General features: G+C 40.3%; 1 protein-coding gene across 1 annotated transcript in view; it reads left to right on the top strand.

Annotated features, from left to right (window-relative positions):
* The first annotated feature begins 14,559 nt into the window (after window positions 1-14,559).
* The window catches only part of NPTN (neuroplastin), a 64,110-nt gene continuing 60,356 nt past the window's right edge, over window positions 14,560-18,313 (top strand). Inside the window, exon 1 of the mRNA XM_065941980.1 lies at window positions 14,560-14,869. Coding sequence (XP_065798052.1) covers window positions 14,560-14,869 — 310 coding nt within the window. The remainder of the gene's footprint in view (window positions 14,870-18,313) is intronic.

Here is an 18,313-nt window from a genome sequence, read left to right as displayed (position 1 = left end):
CAGTCATAATTATATATATGCCCTCCTTGAAGCCTCTCTCACCACCCCACCATCCCACCCCTCTAGGATGTCACAGAGCACGAAGGTGGGCTCTCTGTGTTACATAGCAGCTTCCTACTAGCTCTCTATTTTACACATGATAGTGTATATATGTCAATGCTACTTTCTCAGTTTGTCCCATCCTCTCCTTCCCCTGCTGTGTACACAAGTCCATTCTCTATATCTGTGTCTCCATTCCATGCCTGCAAATACATTCATCAGTCCTATTTTTCTAGATTCCCTATATATACGTTAATATGCAATATTTGTTTTTCTCTTTCTGACTTACTTCACTCTGTATAACAGGTTCTAAGTTCATCCACCTCACTACAACTGACTCAAATTCGTTCTTTTTTATGGATGAGTAATATTCCATTGTATACATGTACTACAACTTCTTTATCCATTCATCTGTCAGTGGACATCTGGGTTGCTTCCACATTCTGGCTATTGTATATAATGCTGCAATGAACATTTGGGGTACATGTATGTTTTTGAATTGTGGTTTTCTCAGGGTATATGCTCAACAGTGGGATTGCTGGGTCATTGTTATTCACTAGCTAAGTTATGTCTGACTCTTTGTGACCCCATGGACTGCAGCATGCCAGTCTTCCTTGTCCTTTGCTATCTCCAGGAGTTTGCTCAAATTCATGCCCATTGAGTTGGTGATGCTGTCTACTGCCCTCTTCTCCTTTTGCCTTCAATCTTTCCTGGCATCAGGGTCTTTACCAATGAGTCAGCTCTTTGTATCAGGTGGCCAAAGTATTGGAGCTTCAACTTCAGCATCAGTCCTTTCAATGAATATTCAGGTTTGATTTCCTTTAGAATTGACTTGTTTGATCTCCTTGCAGTCCAAGGGACTCTCAAGAGTCTTCTCTGGCACCACAATTTGAAAGCATCAGTTCTTCAGTGCTCAACCTTCTTTATGGTTTGTATCACTGATCTTGTAAAGAAGGAAATATAAGTTGAACACACAGCACAGGACTGAGAGAAGGGAAACAAACATTGTGAGTCCTAAAATTTCCCCAGCTTACTGCCCTGATGAAGTTTTCTGAGTGCAGGAAGGGAGAACTCAACCAGAATTGGTATTGCCCAGTTGAAGAGACAGAGATTTGAATTTAGAAAGGCCGTCATGGTTAGAATTTGTGGGGTACTATGCTGGACAAGGAGGAAGTCATGCAAACAGAAAGCTCTAGAGCAGGGAGCCCTAAACTTCAGTCTGCAGACCAGTACTGGTCTGAGGCCTGTTAGGAACTGGGCTGCATAGCAGAAGGTGAGTGGTAGGTGAGGGGGTGAAGCTTCATATGCTGCTCCCCATTGCTCCCCATCATTCGCATTACCACCTGAACACTGGTCCCCAGCTGTCTTCCATAAAACCTGTCCCTGGTACCAAAAAAGTTGGGGACTGCTGCTCTAGGATCAGAAGAAGGATAGTTGAGACTAGTCTCTGGCTGAGTCTAAGCTGTACATGACTGGGGTGAAATCAGAAGGTTGGTAAAAGAACCACTGGAAAACAATATGCTGAATAGTTCCTGGAGCTCGCAGACAGCTGGGACTAGTTTTTGTTCTCACCAGCCAGAATGAAAAGACTGTAAAATGAGAGGCGTCCTCAGAAGAAGAAGAACACCTTAACAGAGGGTTTTAATAAACCTGGGGAATAAACATCAGCCTGCTCTGATGCTATGACAACTCAGAAAAGCAAGCCTCAGAATGATCAAATTGATCCACAATAATTAAAATAAATTTTTTTTGGATTACAGTTGCTTCACTATGTTGTGAAGTTTCTCCTGTACAGAAAAGTGAGTCAGCTATACATACACAATCCTCTTTTTCAGATTTCTTTCCCATTTAGGTTATTATGGAGCACTGAGTAGGGTTCCTTGTACTATACAGTAGGTTGTCATTAGTTACCAATTTAAACTGAGCCCAGCATGCTTTAAAAAAATACAACAAAATGCAACATAAAACAAGTCATCATGTAGCGCATGTAAGGAAAGTGAACAGGTATGCAAATTAGCAGGAAAACAATGACACAAAGCCAGGAGGAAAAATGTTCGATAGAAACAAACTCAGAAAAGACAGAGATGATGGAATTAGTAGACAAGGACATTAAAATAGCTATTGTAAATCTTATAAATATGTTCAATATGGAAAGTAAAATACAAAAATAACGAGGAGACAAATGAAAAATATATAACGACCCAAGTGGAGCTTCTGCAGATGAAAAACACAATGATCTGAAGTGAAATCTGTCTAGGATTGGATTAAGAGCAAATTTAATACTGAAGGAAAAAAGAGATCAGCAAATGCGAAGACAAAAGAACAAAAGCTATCCAGAATTAAGCACAAAAAGACTGGGAAAAAATGAACAGAGCCTAGTAATCCTATAAGATGCTATTAAGTGATCTAAAGTAGGTATAATCTGAGTTGCAGAGGGAAGGGAGAAAGAAATTTATTAGAAGAAATAATGGCTTATTTTCCAAATTTGAGGAAAGCTATAAACCTACAAAGCTAAGAAGCTCAATGAACTCCAAGTATAAAGAAACAAACCCACAAACAGCAAGGCACAATATAATTGAATTGCTGAAGAAACAGTGATAAAGAGAAAATTTTAAGAGCATCCAGAAACAAAAAGACACATATGTTTAGAGGAACAATAGCAAGAATTACAGATTTCTCAACAGAAACTTTGCAAACTAGAACATATGCAATGACATCTTTCATGGATTGAAAAAAAACCTGTCAATTTGGAATTTTGTACCTGACAAAAATACTTTCCAAAAGAGACAAACAAAAGCCTGGAAAATTCATCACCAGCAAATCACCACTGTAACAAATGTTAAAGTTTATTAGGCAGGAAAAAAAATGATATCATATGGAAATTTGGATTTTTACATAAGAATGGAGAGTTCTAGAAATGGTAAATATGTCAGTATAAATATAATAAATACTTTTTCTTATTTTTAAGCCTTTTAAAAATGTAATAGACCACTCAAACATATTTTAAATTTCCATTATAATTTCTTCCTGTGTTATTTTAGAAGTATATTGTTCAATTTCCAACTATTTGGAGAATTTTCCAGATATCTTTGTCTCATCCACTTGTAATATATTCCTTTATGGCTTGGTGGCTCAGTTTCTAAAGAATCCACCTGCAATGTAGGAGATACAGGTTTGATCCCTGGGTTGGAAAGATCCCCTGGAGAAGGAAATGGCAACCAACTCCAGTATTTTTGCCTGGAAAATCCCATGTACAGAAGAGCCTAGTGGGCTACAGGCCATGGGGTCGCAAAGAGTCGAGCACAAGTTAGTGACTAAACCACCACCACCACCATAGTTTGTGTGATTTCAATACTTTTAAAATTTGTTGAGATGTGTTTTATAGCCTCAAACATAGGCCATCTTAGTGATGTGTACTTGGAAAGAATGCATATTCTGCTCTTTTAGGTAAAGTGTCGTATGAAAACCATTAGGTCCAGTAGATGGATAGTGTTATACAAGTTTTCTATATGCTTATAGATTTTTCTATCTACTTGTTCTATCAATCACTGAAAGAGAAGTGTTGAAATCTCTAACTATAATCTTGGACTTGTCTTTCATCCTTCAGTTTTATCAGATTTTATTTCATGTATTACAAAGCTCTATTTTCATGTACATACCATCTCAGATTATGTGCTCTGGGTGACGACTCCATTATTATTATGCAATGTTTCTATTACTCCTTAGTATCATTTATCCTTCTGAAGTCTATTTTGTCTGATATTAATATAACCATTCTAATTTTCCTTTAATTCTTGTCTGCATAGGATACTTTTTAAATTCTTTTACTTTAAACTTACCTGTGTCTTTACATTTGAAGTGGCTTTCTTATAGGTAGCATATAGTTGAGTCTTGTTTTTTGTTTTATTTAATCTTACAATCTCTGTCTTCTAACTGGAGTATATACCTTTAATATAACTGTTAATTTGAATGGATTTTAATCTATCATATTACTATTTGTTTTTTCTTTGACCCATTTTTTCTTTGTTAATTTTCCTTCTTTCCTGTCTTCTTTTGAATCAATTGAGTATATTTTAAGATTCTATTTTATTCTCACTATTGTTTGTTAACTCTCTCTCTTTTATTTTTTAGTAGTTGCTCCACAAAATTTTTAGGTGATAACAGATTTCCTCCAAACAATATTATATCACTTCATATTTAAAGTGTGAAAACCTTAAATCAGTATACTCCTTTTTCCCCACCCAAGCCCTTTATATTATTGTTGTCATAAATTTCACTTCTACATAAGTAATAAACCCCATAATACATTATTATTTCTGCTTTAAATAGTCAATTATATTTTAAAGAAAATAGATTATATTTATTTAAAAATGAGAAAAAACCTTTTAATATTTACTTATTTATTATTTCCAAAGGATTTTCTCTATCTAATTTTAAGGCTTGGAATAAATTTATAGGAACTGAGACATGGTTTGGTAGAAGGCTACACACACAGATCAGTGTAACACAGTAGAAACCAGAAATAGCCAACACATACATGGACGACTGATTCACAACAAAGATGCCGAGGTAATTCAATGGGGATAGGACAGTATTTTCAACAACTGCCTTAAAAAAAAGAAATCTTGACCTTTACCTCCTACTATATACAAAAATTAATTCTGAATGGATCATAGACATAAATGTAAGAGCTAAAACTTAAGCCTTCCAGAACAAAACACAGGAGAAAATCTTTATGTCTTTGGGTTGGGCAAAGATTTCTTAGATAGGGCATGAAAAAATAAACATTAAAAGAATAAGTTGATAAATGGGTTTGATCAAAATTAAAAACTTTTGCTCTTCAAAAGGCACTATTATGAAAATGAAAAGCAGGGTACAAAAGGGAGGATACAAAATGTAAAATGTACATCTGATTTATGTTTAGAATATATAGAGAATTCTTAGCACTAAATAATAAGAAAACTCAATTAAAAATGGGCAAAAGATGTTAGTAAACATTTCATCAAAGAAGATAAATGAGTTGTCAATAAGTACATTAAAAGATGTTCAATGTCATTAATAATGAGGGAAATGCAAACTAAAGCCATAGGGTTTACCACATACCCATTAGAATGACTAAAATGTAAGAGACTGACCTTGTGAAGTGTTAGTATAAAAGAACCAGAAGTCTCAAATGCCACTGGGAACACAGTGGTATAACCAACTTTGGACAGCAGTTGGGCAGTTTCTTAAAAGTTAATCATACACCTACCATATGATCCAATCATTCCACACCTAGGCATTTACCCAAGAGAAATGAAAGCATATGTCCAAACAGAGCCTTGCATAAATGTTCATGCAGCTTTATTTGTAATAGGCATTACCTGGTAACAACCCAATAGTTCATCAACAGGTGACTGGATAAACCAATTGTGATTTATCTATACAGTGAAATACTACTCACAATAAAGAAGGAAGTATTGGGCTTCCCTGGTGGCTCAGTGCTAAAGAATCCACTTGCCAATGCAGGAGACATAGATCCAATCCTTGGTCAGAGAAGATCCCACATGCTGCAGAGCAACTAAGCCTGTGTGCCACAACTACTGAGCCTGTGCTCTAGAGTTCATGCACCGCGACTACTGAAGCCAGGGCCCTAGAGCCTACGCTCTGCAAAAGGAGAAGCCCCTGGAATGAGAAGCCCGTGCACTGCAACTGGAGAGCAGCCCCCACTCGCTGCAACTAGAGAGGAGTCTGCACATCAACGAAAACCCAGTGCAGACAAAAATAAAAAGAAAGAAAACTACTGACACATAACAATATGGGTGAATCTTTAAATAATTATGCAGCTGTCAAAAAATAATACATATCATATGGTTCCATTTATATAAACTCTAAAAGAAGCCAACTTACAGTGACAGAGAGATCAGTTGTTATCTGGGTAGGTGGGGAGAGATGGGAGGAGGGACTGTAAAGAGGCACATGGAAACTTCTGGGGGTGACAAATGATAATGATTTCACTGGTGTATAAATATGCCAAAACTTATCAAATGGTATACTTTAAATATATGCAATTTGCCTGTTAATTATGCCTTAATAAAACTGTTCATAACATTTAATGACATGATTTTTTGTGCCATTTACTATGCTGGTATACTGGTCGGTTAGTTGTTCAGTCCTGTCTGACTCTTTGTGACCTCGTGGACTGTAGCCCGCCAGGCTACTCTGTTCATAGAATTCTCCAGGCAAGAATACTGGAGTTGGGTAGCCATTGCCTTCTTCTGGGGAACTTCCCAAGCCAGGGATCCAACTTGGGTCTCCTACATTGCAGGCAGATTCTTTACCATCTGAGCCACCAGGGAAGCCTATTTTTACTATTCTAGATACTGGGGAATAAAATAGTAAATAATGCCCCTCCATGAACTCACAGTGAAAAGGGAACATCCTTATTTCTTGTTTGTCAGCTTGATCCTCTTTCTGCAGACTTACACGTGACAGGACTTCTAGCCACTGACACCTCAAGTCTCACATCTCATTGTTCATATCACTGAGGATATAAGTGAGATACTGTCCTTCCTAAATTTTAATCCAAAAATTTCCCAGGACTTCTGAGTCTTCTCACTGGAGTCTGGAGAGCTCCCTTGAACAAAACAGGGGGAAAGGGTCTTGTAAGGAAGAAGTGGTCTGATTAGAGCCACGTGGATCAGAGTATTTCTTCAGAGAAAGGGACAATACCAAGGAGACACACTGTTACCACTATAATTATTAACATGGAGACACTGGACATGTTTCCCAATCCATTCCCAACAGTGGGAAGAACAGGGACCTAGAAGCAACTTGGACATTCTGATACCAGCAACAGTGTTGCAGACTCTATCCCCTTTAAAACCAGAACCTAATAATCCTCCTTTAAAAAAATGTTTAAAAACTTTTTTATGTATTTATTTTTTGGCTGCACTGGGTCTTCCTTGCTGCGCATGGGCTTTCTCTAGTTGTGGCAAGTGGGGGCTACTCTCTAGTTGCGGTGCATGGGCTTGTCATTGTCGTGGCTTCTAGTTGCAGAGCATGGGCTCTCAGTGCTCTGGCTCAATACTTGTGGCCCATGGGCTCTAGCATGGCATGGGCTTAGCTGTTCCATAGGATGTGGGATCTTCCGGGAGCAGGGATCAAATCTGTGTCCCCTGCATTGCAAGGCAAATTCTTAACCACTGGACCACCAAGGAAGTCCACTTTGTCTTGTGGAGGCCAATCTCAACGTGTGGTCTCCAAACCTAGAGCACCATCATCACCTGAGAGTTTGTTAGAAAAGCAAATTGTCAGCACCCCATGCCCCCAGGCCTACTGACTCTGATCCTCTGAGGGTGTGATGAGAAAACAGCTACTGTGAACTGTTATCCAAGTGTTTTACAGTATAACAACTGTTCTCACACTTAGACTCTGAACATTAAGATAAGGACTTGAGTTTAGGATCCCCACCACGAATTCCCACTTTACTTTTCCTGGGGCACCTTTTAAAATAACCACTTAGAGTTGGGCCAAGAAAAGTTAGTGATCTCTGCCCCAACCACCTTGTACGGAGTAAGTGCTTGCTACCCTGCTGTCTCCTGCTCCCTCATGTCCTGAGATGGAGAAGTGTCCTTCCTCCCACTCATCATTTCCCCCATCCCTGTTTCTGGAACTTGTTAAGTACTAAATCTTGTAACTTGACTTCCTTTGTGTGAATATATTGAAACTGTGCTTTCAATCAAAACTATCCAGGATTTTCACTTCCTCAAAGTGGAGCTCAGATACTGAGGGAGCTGCCTGCTGCTCCTGTGTGGGTGATTTTTGCCTCCTCAGTCACAGGTCATAATCTGCATTTCTTAATTTAATAAGCCAGCTATGACCCCCTCAAGACAGTGGGGCCCAGAAATCTGTGTTCTAAGTCTTCTTTGTCATTCTGCTATATACTTTTTTTTTTTTCAGGATTGCATTTGAACACTTGTTCTTAATTTTAGCTGCATATTGGCATCATCTGTGGATTCTTAAAACTGACGCTTGGATCACCCCTCCAGAGATTCTGAATTAATTGGTGCAGTCTAAGCACTGGGATTTTCTTAGAGTTCCCAGGTGACCTAATGCATATCAAAGTTTGCAAAGCAGGCATTATAGCACATTAAAGCCCATTGAGAGGTTACATATGCTGGGCCTCACTCCACATCAATTAAGTTGAAATCTCTGAAGATGGGAACCGGATATTTATCTATTTGCATATATGTATGTATAATATATAATATAGTATTATACAGTCCAGAGATTTTAACTACATATACATAATTATATATACATATATGTGCATGTGTGTGCTCCATCGTGTCTCACTCATTTATATATATAAAATAAAGGGGGACACAGACTCCTACGTCTGCTTTAGTTGTGTCCATACTTGAGCAGGAGCTAAAAGGGGCTTATATATTGACCCCTAAAGCACATCTTTAACACAAGCTGTTAAGTTGCCCTGTCCTGTCTTAGCACTGGTCATCACAGTAGAGGTGGTACCCGAAGTGCCTTCTGAAGAAATGATGAGCAGCCCAGATTCCAGGCCAGGAGATGAGTCAATCTTATGCCAACCTCAGCAGACCTTGCCCAAGGATATTACTTCATCCTCAGACAAGATTCATGAATCTGAAGAGGGTCATCTTAGGAGACTGACTTCTTGATGATAGCCACCCTCAGCATTTTCCCTTTGGAGTCAATCCAAAAGATCTGGGTTCAAATTCCATTTGGTTTTATTACCTGCCAACTGAGGATATTGAATAAGTTGTTCTCCTTTCTGAGCCTAGTCATCTTGCTTATGAAATGGAGTTTTGGTGACCAAGTAAAATTATGGGATATCCAATGTGGAAATGCCTTGTAAGCTGTGAAAAACTTTAGAAGGGTTTTAAATGAGCTCATGTTCTAGATGGGGAGATTGGATATGGAGATATGTTAAATTAACTTATCACACAAGGTTTGGTAACAGTTTTTAACGACACAAAGAAAGGAAGCACTGAGAGCTGGTCATCCTTGGTAATTGCTGGAGTCTCTTTGGAATGGCAGAGTGGAAGGAGCGCTGGACTGAGATAGAAGAGTCTCAGATTCTGGGTCCAGCTATGTGACTCATCTATTCACTCATGAGCTAGTCACTAAATACCCTCTGAATGGCAAATACCATGTTAGGAACTGGAGAGTCAGCGGTGAATAAGTTGGTCATGGTTTGCTCCTCCTGGAAGTGTAGAAACTGAGCCGGGTGTGAGTCTAATGACCACACAAATAAATGTAAAATTCTAACTGTGATAAGTGATATCAAAAAGAGGCAAATGGAGCAATGGGTGTATATTATACCAAGGCTTAATTGAGTTATGGAGCCCAGAAAAGTCTTCCTTAACAATGGACAGTTTTGTTTTACACATTTTTGACTGAGGTATAATTTCAATGAATTTTGACAAATGCACACCCAGTGAAATCATCACCCACTTCAAGACATAGAAAGTTTCCATCAATGGAAAATTCCCATATGATCCTTTCCAGTCAGTCACCCAGGAAAACACTGAAACTGATTCAATTTCTATTAATATACATTAGTTTTGCCTACTGCAGAATTTTATATAAGTAGAATTATACAGTATATACTTTTTTGGGTCTCATTTCTCTCAGTATTACACTTCTGAATTCATCCATATAATTGCATGTATCATTCCTTTTTATTCTTTTGTCGTTTTTATTATTATTCTTTTATTAATCTTTTTTATTATTTCATTTTTAAAATTCTTTTTATTGCATGAGGTTATTCTTTTTTAATTGGTGAATAGTACTCCATTGTATGAATATACCGTAGTTTGTTTATCCAGTCACCCTGTTGATGAATATTTGGATTGTTTCTTGTTTTGGGTACTATGAATGAAGCTGCTATGAACATTCCTGTTTAAATTATTTTGTGAGAATATATTTTCTTTTTTTTTAGGCAGTAGGGATACAAGAATAGAATTCCTGGTCATAGATTAGATATATATACTCCATGGGAAGCTGCCAAATAGTTCTCCAAAGTAGTTCTGCTATTTTTGTATGAATACCAGCAGTATACATATGGGAGTTCCAGTTGCTTTCTATCCCCACCAACATTTGGTACTGTCAGTTTTCAGAAAATTATTAAATTTGAATATGTTTGTGAAGTGGTATCTCATTACGGTTTTAATTTTTCATATTAAAGAGGGATGATTTGAAGCTGACATCTGAAGGATGAGAAGTAGACCAGGTAAACAGGATGGGGGTTGAGCATTCTAGGCAAAGAGAACAGGATGTACAAAGGCTCTAAGGGAGCAGAGCAATCATAAAGAACAGAAAAGGAGTGGGGTGTAGGGTGAGGCTGTTGAGGGGAGTGATGGGATGTATCAAACCATTCACTTTCAAGGGATCATGTGGGTCTGGGCCATGCAGACACCAGCAGTGAGTGACCAGAGTGAACTTTAAAAAAAAAAAGTCACAACAAAAAACTCAGTAATGTCCTGGACTGCATAAATCCTTAGGAATTTCCTATTATTCTGGGAAGTAGAGAGTGAGGCTCATTATGACCAAAATTGAATTTCTTGTCTTTTTGGCAGAAAGGTGCTCAGAATGGATTAAATTTCATTCAAAGGAGTGAAAGAAATGAGCATTTCTTGCATGTGACCATTGAAGTTGCAAATTCATTCTTACTTCAAAACAAAGAGTAGGATTTCTGGGTGGTGCTGAGTATGCATTTGAGGTTTGAGACCATGAATTTAAAATGATGTCATTCTCTATATGATTTTTTTTTTTTCAGGCAACATTCAGCTGCTCAAGCACATGGTGTGAAACCTCATCTCAGAGTGTAGTGCTTAGCCATGTTGTGGTTTTTCTAGGAAAGAATGTTGGAGATTAAGGTGAGTAAGGAAACAATTATAATGATGAATCTTGGGCTCTAAACTGGACCAGAAGGGAAGTGAAGAATGGACAACAAGAATTTGTGGGATTAATGGATTAGTGGTCTCAATGAGATTGAAGAATGACAGCAAATGAGGTCCTAGAACATGGAACTGAAAAGATAGGAGAGTAAATGGAAAGTGAGATCTATTATATTTTCATATTCCAAAGATAGAGCCTTTTATGGATGTTTAAAATGTTGAGGGTGTAACCTTGGAAGTGGTGGCTCAGTTGAGGTGGTTTTTGGAGATAAGAGACCAAGGTATTGACTAGATCATAAACATGAATACTGAACTCACCCGGAGTTCAATGATGATGCTAACAGTTGGAAGGAGCAGGGGAAAAATTACTTCGGTGGGTCAGAAGATGACAGCAATCAAGATGGGCAGGGTGGTATATCTGAATGGAAAGAGCAAATCTTTGCAGAGAAAGGAGTAGGGAAACCATAAAGAAGTTCAATGTCAAACTCTATTAACACTGGCATCCTTCCAAAGACAAAGAACCACACCAAAAACAAATCAACCAACCAACCAACCAACCAACCGAACCAGGAAAGCTTTTCAACTGGGAATGCTCTATATTGCCATTAAGAGGCACTATCAATACTGGAAAACCAGATCTCCAAGCAGTCCGTGGGTTGGGAAGATCCCCTGGAGAAGGGAAAGGCTAGCCACTCCAGTATTTTTGGCGTAGAGAATTCCATGGACTGTGGTCCATGGGGTCATGAAGAGTTGAACACGACTGAGCGACTTTCACTTCACTTCACTTCACTTCAAGCAGTCCCTGGAGGCTAGGAATATGTGTTTTAGCCTGAGCACTGAGGACCTCTAAGTCTCTTATGAGATACTACAAGGAGTTCAGCCATCCTCCCACACACCTGCACATACCTGTAAAGAGAATGCTTACGTGTAATACAAACGTTAAAAAAGAGGAAAAAGTTAAATTCCTTGTTGTTCAGTAGCTCAGCTGTATCCGATTCTTTGTAACCCCACAGACTTCAGCATGCCAGGTTTCCCTGTCCTTCACTATCTCTCGGAATTTGCTCAGACTCATGTCCATCGAATCGATGATGCCATCCAACATCTCATCCTCTCTCGCCCTCTTCTCCTCCTGTCCTCCATCTTTCCCCAAATCAGAGTCTTTTCTAAAGAGTCAGCTCTTTGTATCAGGTACCCAAAGTATTGGAGCTTCAGCTTCAGCATCAGTCCTAGCTTCCTTTAAAAAAGGTACTGAGTTATAAGATTTTTTTTTCCTGTAAAAGGAGGTCTGAAAGTACAGCTACTATCATGGGATTTGATGACATTTTCTTCTAGGTAAAAAGATTCCTCATAACTGCCGGTTTTTAGAGTTGATGGTAACACTGTACTTAAAAATTTTCTTCCTAAATCACTTTTTGTAAGAAGCATGACATAGTAGGAAGAGCACAGGGCTGGAGTTAAAATTGTAGCAGCAGCAGCAATAATATTTATCATTATCACCAACATTTGAGTGTTTACATGAACCAGAAACCGATCTAAACATTGTACATAAATTTAGTCATTTACTGCTCTTAAATCATATGAATTAAGTATGTATCAATACTATTGTTAACATCATTTGACAGAAAAATAGGATCCAGAGGGACAGGTCACTTGTCCAAGCCACAGTTAGTAGATGGTGGTGGTAGTAGGGGGGTGGACTTGTTTTCCCTAACCAGCATAATCCAAGTTATGCAAGAGAAAACACCTCTGAATCTCAGTAGCTTAAGTCAATAGGAACTACCAGTTTGGCAGAAGGTCTGGGTTTTTCATGCTAACTTAGGAACCCAGGCTGACATAAGCTTCATTTTTGACACATGCCAGTGATCATGATCACTGATCTCCATGCAGGGAAGAGAGTATGCTCTGGTGCCTTCAACTGAAAAGAAAACCTTCTGCTTAAAAATGATGCATGTCACTTTCACTGGCATGGTGGAAGCAAGTCACATGCCATTCCCCGCTTCAAGAGGGAAAGGAAAGGCACCCCTGCTGTGTCCCTAGAAGGAGACAAACCAGATTTTTTTGGCAGTAATGATCACCAAAACCATTCCGATCCTGGGTAATTTATGCCTCTCTCAGCCTCAATGTCCCAACCCACTAAAGGAGCACCATTATTTCGTAAGGATTCCTTGTTGTAAGTCTCCCCATCAGATGCAGATTTTGATGATGAAGCAGGATGGTTGCATACCATGAAAACTCCCATCAGTTGAAAATCCTGGTCTCACCAGGAGCCCTGTAGCCCTCCATCCAAAGCTGTCTGCACAATGGCCTTTGTCCAAAGACACATGCCAAGCTATTTATCACTCACTCACCTGAGGTCTTGAAGGATAATGCTTCATTTCAGTCAACAATATGCCGTAGTTGTAGCTTGCTAGAAAGCTCAGGCTGGAACCACCAGGTGTCTGGTTCACACTGAAAGCTTGAAACCACTTTGGCTTGAGTGAAGGTCATGGTGAATGCTCCTTCTTCCAGATTTTTCAAGTTTTCACTTCAAATTGAGTCAGGTCACCAGGACTGCTTACTTGGCCCCTCTTAGTTTCATTCCACAGACATTCCCTCGGATGTCTACTCTGAGTCAGGGATGAGCTAAGACCCAGAAACTCCTTTAGCAACCAAGGACTGATGATGCTCTGGTTGTACCAAAAATACCCTTAAAAAGGGCATTCCCCAAACTTCCATGCAAACAGTAGTGGCACTGCCAGAGCACCCAGCTGGCTCCTTTCCAATGGGTGTGCAATCATTTGTCCTCTTCCTCGCTCTTCTAATAAGCTAGGTTGTGAACTTCGTGATAGTAGGGACCACTTTTTCAGGTAGGTTTCACATCGAATGTGAAAAGCCGGCACACAGTAAGTACTCAACAAATGTTTGCTGCACAAAAATACTTCCGAAGATTTTTCGTATAGTTAATACATGTTGACTTCCTTGTAGAATTTAGTGTCCAAACTGTCTAACGAGCAATTAGTTTAGTTGATTTTCAGGCCTGAGATTCTAGGTAGTTAAAATAAGGCCAAAATGGGGGCGGGGGAATAGAAGGGCGAGGAAAAGGAGGACATTTCATACAGAGGGAGATGTAGAAGCAGTAAAGCACAAAGTAATACCAGGCACGGGGAGTGCGCCATTTAGCCTAGAAGGTTAATACAGGGGGTTAAAGGGGGAGGTTGAAGCCAGATGCCAGGAATGGGTCTAAGGTTAAAGTCCAGAAGGAAGAAATAACAGAAGTTTGATAGGGAACAATAAGAGTAAGGCTTAAAAGAGTCGGTGGTGCATTAAATTTTGCAGCCAAGAGCTCCAACTAATGAAAGGCAGGATGGGCGGAGGAAATATACTCTCAAAGCTTCCTCTTATTTATGGGAGCTCCGACTTCACAGAGGAATCAGCAAAACACAGAACTCTCGGTTCCCCAGGGCCAAGAGAGCCGGAGGAGCCCCGCCTCGAACCGTCACGTGGCCAGAAGCGCCCTTGGCACGTGACCCACCTCGCGCTAGGCCAATCAGCCTCTGCAGGGGCGGGGACGCGGAGTCCGAGGGGCGGGAGGATCGAGTGAACCTGCCTCTTCTCGCGAGCCTTGATGCTGTCGCTCCTCAGCCGCCCACGGCCCGGAGCGAAGGTCTCGCGAGGCTTGGGCGCTGCGGCGGTAGGAGGAGGACGGGGAAGGACGGAGCCCTGCCACGGCTGCCTCCCTCGCTCTCTCCCTCGCGCACTCGCCCGCCCCCTCCCTCCCTCCCCTCCCTTCCCCGGCCCCGGCTCCGGCCCCGGCCCATTCGCTGTTCCGTCTTCTGCAGGGAGGATGTCGGGCTCGTCGCTCCCCAGTGCCCTGGCCCTCTCGCTGTTGCTGGTTTCTGGCTCCCTCCTCCCAGGGCCAGGCGCCGCTCAGAACGGTAAGCGGGGCGCCGGGGGCCGGCCGGGCGGGGGCTGAGGGACGGTGGCGGCCGGAGAGGGCATTTCGGGGCCGGAGGAGGTGGCGGAGTCCGGGGAAGGGGGCTCGTCGGAGTCTGAGGTGCTGCGGGCCCGACAGGACCAAATGCCGGTCGCGAGTTCGAAGAGACGCGCGGGTGTGAGAACCGGAGGCGCCTGTCCGAGAGGTGGGGGCGTCCGATAAGAGCTTGAGGTGTTGCTGATTTAGAGGCTCCATATCTTGGGGCTCGTCGCTCCGAGTCGGGGAGGGGTCCCTGAAGAAGCCGACCTGAGGAGCTGGAGTAGCGGGGGCGGATAAGGAAGGGGTACAGCGTTTATAGGCTACACGAGACAAACATTTGTGTTTAAGGTGACAGAGAGTGGTATTAGGCTCCACAGATGAACGGGGGTCCCGGGCGCTGGGATCGTCCAAGGTTCTTCTGGGGCCCTGTAAGACTGGTGACATCCTTAAAAAAAAATTAAGAGACGTTGGGGGAAGGGAGTCCTGAAGAACACTGAGGAGAGAGTACTAGAGCCCTAAGGAGGGGGTAAGAAATCCGGGAGTCTTGGCTGTGGAGGTGGAGGGAAGGTGGGTGGCAAGCCGAGGTAGTGGGTTGACTGCAGTAGGGGATCTGGAAAGAGGAGCAGCAGAAGCTCTAAACGAAGTGGGGGAAGAGGGCTGGGTTTGCTGAGGAGGGTGGAGTGTTGGGCATTCTAGGGTAGTGGTTGGGAGAGCAAAAAGGAGTTTCTAAATAAGGAGAGGAGAGACGAGCAGAGGATGGGGAGAAAGGGTTGAAACTGGGGTAAGGGGAATTATTTGTTAGAGAAATAAGGGTGCCTGACTATAGAAATGGAAGTGGGGGAAGACAGAAAATAAGGGAAGGGAGTAAAATGCAGGAAGCCGGGGGTGTAATGTTGGTTTGCAGTGTAGAGGATATATTAGGGAAGGGAGGAGCTGAGTTTTGGCAAGTGCTGTATGATATTCGTTGGGCCTTTCACACAGCTGAAACTGCAGTGGTGGGATTGAGGGCCGGCACTGGAGAGAGGGAGATGGAGGGAAATGTGTTTTTAAGATCGAAAAGTTTCAAAAACTGAAGAGACATTATTTCTGAGGAGCATAAAAGTAGTCCCTGGGATGTGTTCAGGGTACGATGGAAAGGAGATAATTGAACTGGGTTTTGAATTGAAATTCTTTAGAGAAGATGGAGACGTGGTGGGGAAGCATGGTGATGAAGGATCTAGACAAAAAAGATTCTGATTGTTAAAGGTATGTGTTAAAATTCAGCTGCTGAATCGATCTTTTAGAGATGAGATTAGAAGTATTGTGAACAGTTTCTGCCCTTGTGGAGAGAGCCTTTAAGAGATTTCAAAAATATTTTTCTAGGAAAAAAAATTATGAGGTTGAACTCACTCATGACTTTACTGGAGAGTGAACTGTAAATTCTTTTTGCTAATTCTTTGGTGTTTCTTTGTTGTTATGCTAGAACAGTTTACTCTTGTTGGAAGAGCTTAAATTAAAATGACTTTCATTAAAAAATAAAATCAATGATAAAGCTAATGGAGTTAACCATTCTAAGGAGAATGAAGGCTTAAAATGCTGAAGGTTACAATAAAATATATTACTAAAGATCAAAAAAGCATCAGTTAAATGTAAGTGTTTGTTGCACCAAATCATACAAATAAAATCTTATGTATGCTTCATGGCTTCCAATGATCACTGCAGGGGTCAGGAAGGAAACATTTTTTCTATTTCTAGCATTGAATATGTGAAGCATATTGGGTATTTTCCCTGTTTTCCTTCAAAGCATGAGGCCACTGTGGAAGGCAAGGTAGAGTTATTCTGATTTGTCTTATCAGTTTTTAGTCTGTGTTAACAATAATTTCAGCTATTCAATTTGTGGGAAAAGCAAGGTTTCATTAGGCACAATAGCTGAGAGATTTTTGATCTTAACATGTTTAATCTCTGTACTGGCACACAGCTTCTTAGAAAATTTATAATACAGTGAAATTGTAGTTTCTTAGCAACTAAAGCAAGGCTTTTGCATAGGCCTACAAAGACTCATCTGGTTATTCTCAGTGATATGTGTTCTAAATACAGCATAGTGCAGCCTTTTCTGTGAAATGAGCTTGAATTCAGTCACGTGACTGGTGAAGTGAAGCTGAGCTTGTAGTTGACCCAAATGAATGTAAATGTAATTCAAGAAAAGAAAGGCTGTATTTTGAGTTTGAGTCCATATAGGTGAGGATGCCATTTTATAGCTTTTTATGACATGTCTGTAAGATTAAAGTTTTCTGTTGGTAATAGCTCTTCAGTAGTCTGACCTCATGTCTTGGGGTTTGTATTTTCTTAGAGTGTTTCAGAAGTGGATACTGTATTCTAGATGATCTTGAAAAGTTGGATTATCCATTCAAAGTGATGACTTTAAAAAAGAACCTCCCCAAACCAAAGTATTTCTGGTTTAAGTATGTGGTAGTTTAGATTGAGTATAGATGTTTTCCAGAAGGTCTGTTTCATTATTCCTAAAGTGAAGACTTTTAATTAGATGACCCTTAAGGTCTCCCCTAGCTGTGATCCATTACCAGAGAGATTCAGGGCTTTTCATTCAGATAGAATTTGTTTCCCATCCAGATATTTAGACTTGTAGGATCATAGTTAGTTTCAAGTAAAATGCTTATTTAAGGTGTCATTTTAAAGGAAGAAACCTGTCCTAAAAAATAAACTTCCTGTTAAGACTTTGAAAGCTTTGGACTGAAATTAAAATTGAGTTTAGTGTAAACCAGGCAGTATTATATGATGGTCAAGAAGAGAACAGACTTTGGATCCTGATAGACCTGCGTTTGAGCCCCATCTCTTGGACTGACTGACCTTGAGTAATATGCTTAATACTTCTAAGTCTCAGTTTTATCATCTGTAAAATGGGATTTATAATAATCCACTCCCCTAGGGATGATATGAGAATTAAATGAAACAGTCTTAAAGCACTTAGATTTCTGCCTGGCATATAATTAGTTTTGGGGAGTAAAGTTTTACTATATGTAACACTTGTTACTATATGTAACATATGTTACTATATGTAACATATGCTACATTACTATATGTAGCATAACAGTACTATATGTACTAAGTGTAGCATAACAGTGCTATATGTACTGTTTGCTTACTATAGTGAGTAAACGTTAGCTATTTACTATTATTATCCTTTAGAAATGCTATTTTTAATTACTTACTTTACTTTGTGTATATATTGAGCTTTGTTAATGCTGCTCACTGTCATCTTGAGTAAAGTTAAATAGGGCATTTGAAGGCCCCAGATTTGTGCTTTTTGCTTATGTAACTTTTTTTAGAAAAGTGACCAGCTGTGTTGCGTCTGCATTTGTAGATTCTGGTGAGGAAGTTCATATTTCCATTTCATTGTCTGGGAGATTTC

The sequence above is a fragment of the Muntiacus reevesi genome, chromosome 7, assembly GCF_963930625.1.
Source record: "Muntiacus reevesi chromosome 7, mMunRee1.1, whole genome shotgun sequence".
Lineage (NCBI taxonomy): Eukaryota > Metazoa > Chordata > Mammalia > Artiodactyla > Cervidae > Muntiacus > Muntiacus reevesi.
Note: the sequence above shows the minus strand (reverse complement) of the source record. Positions and strands in the feature narration are given on the sequence as shown.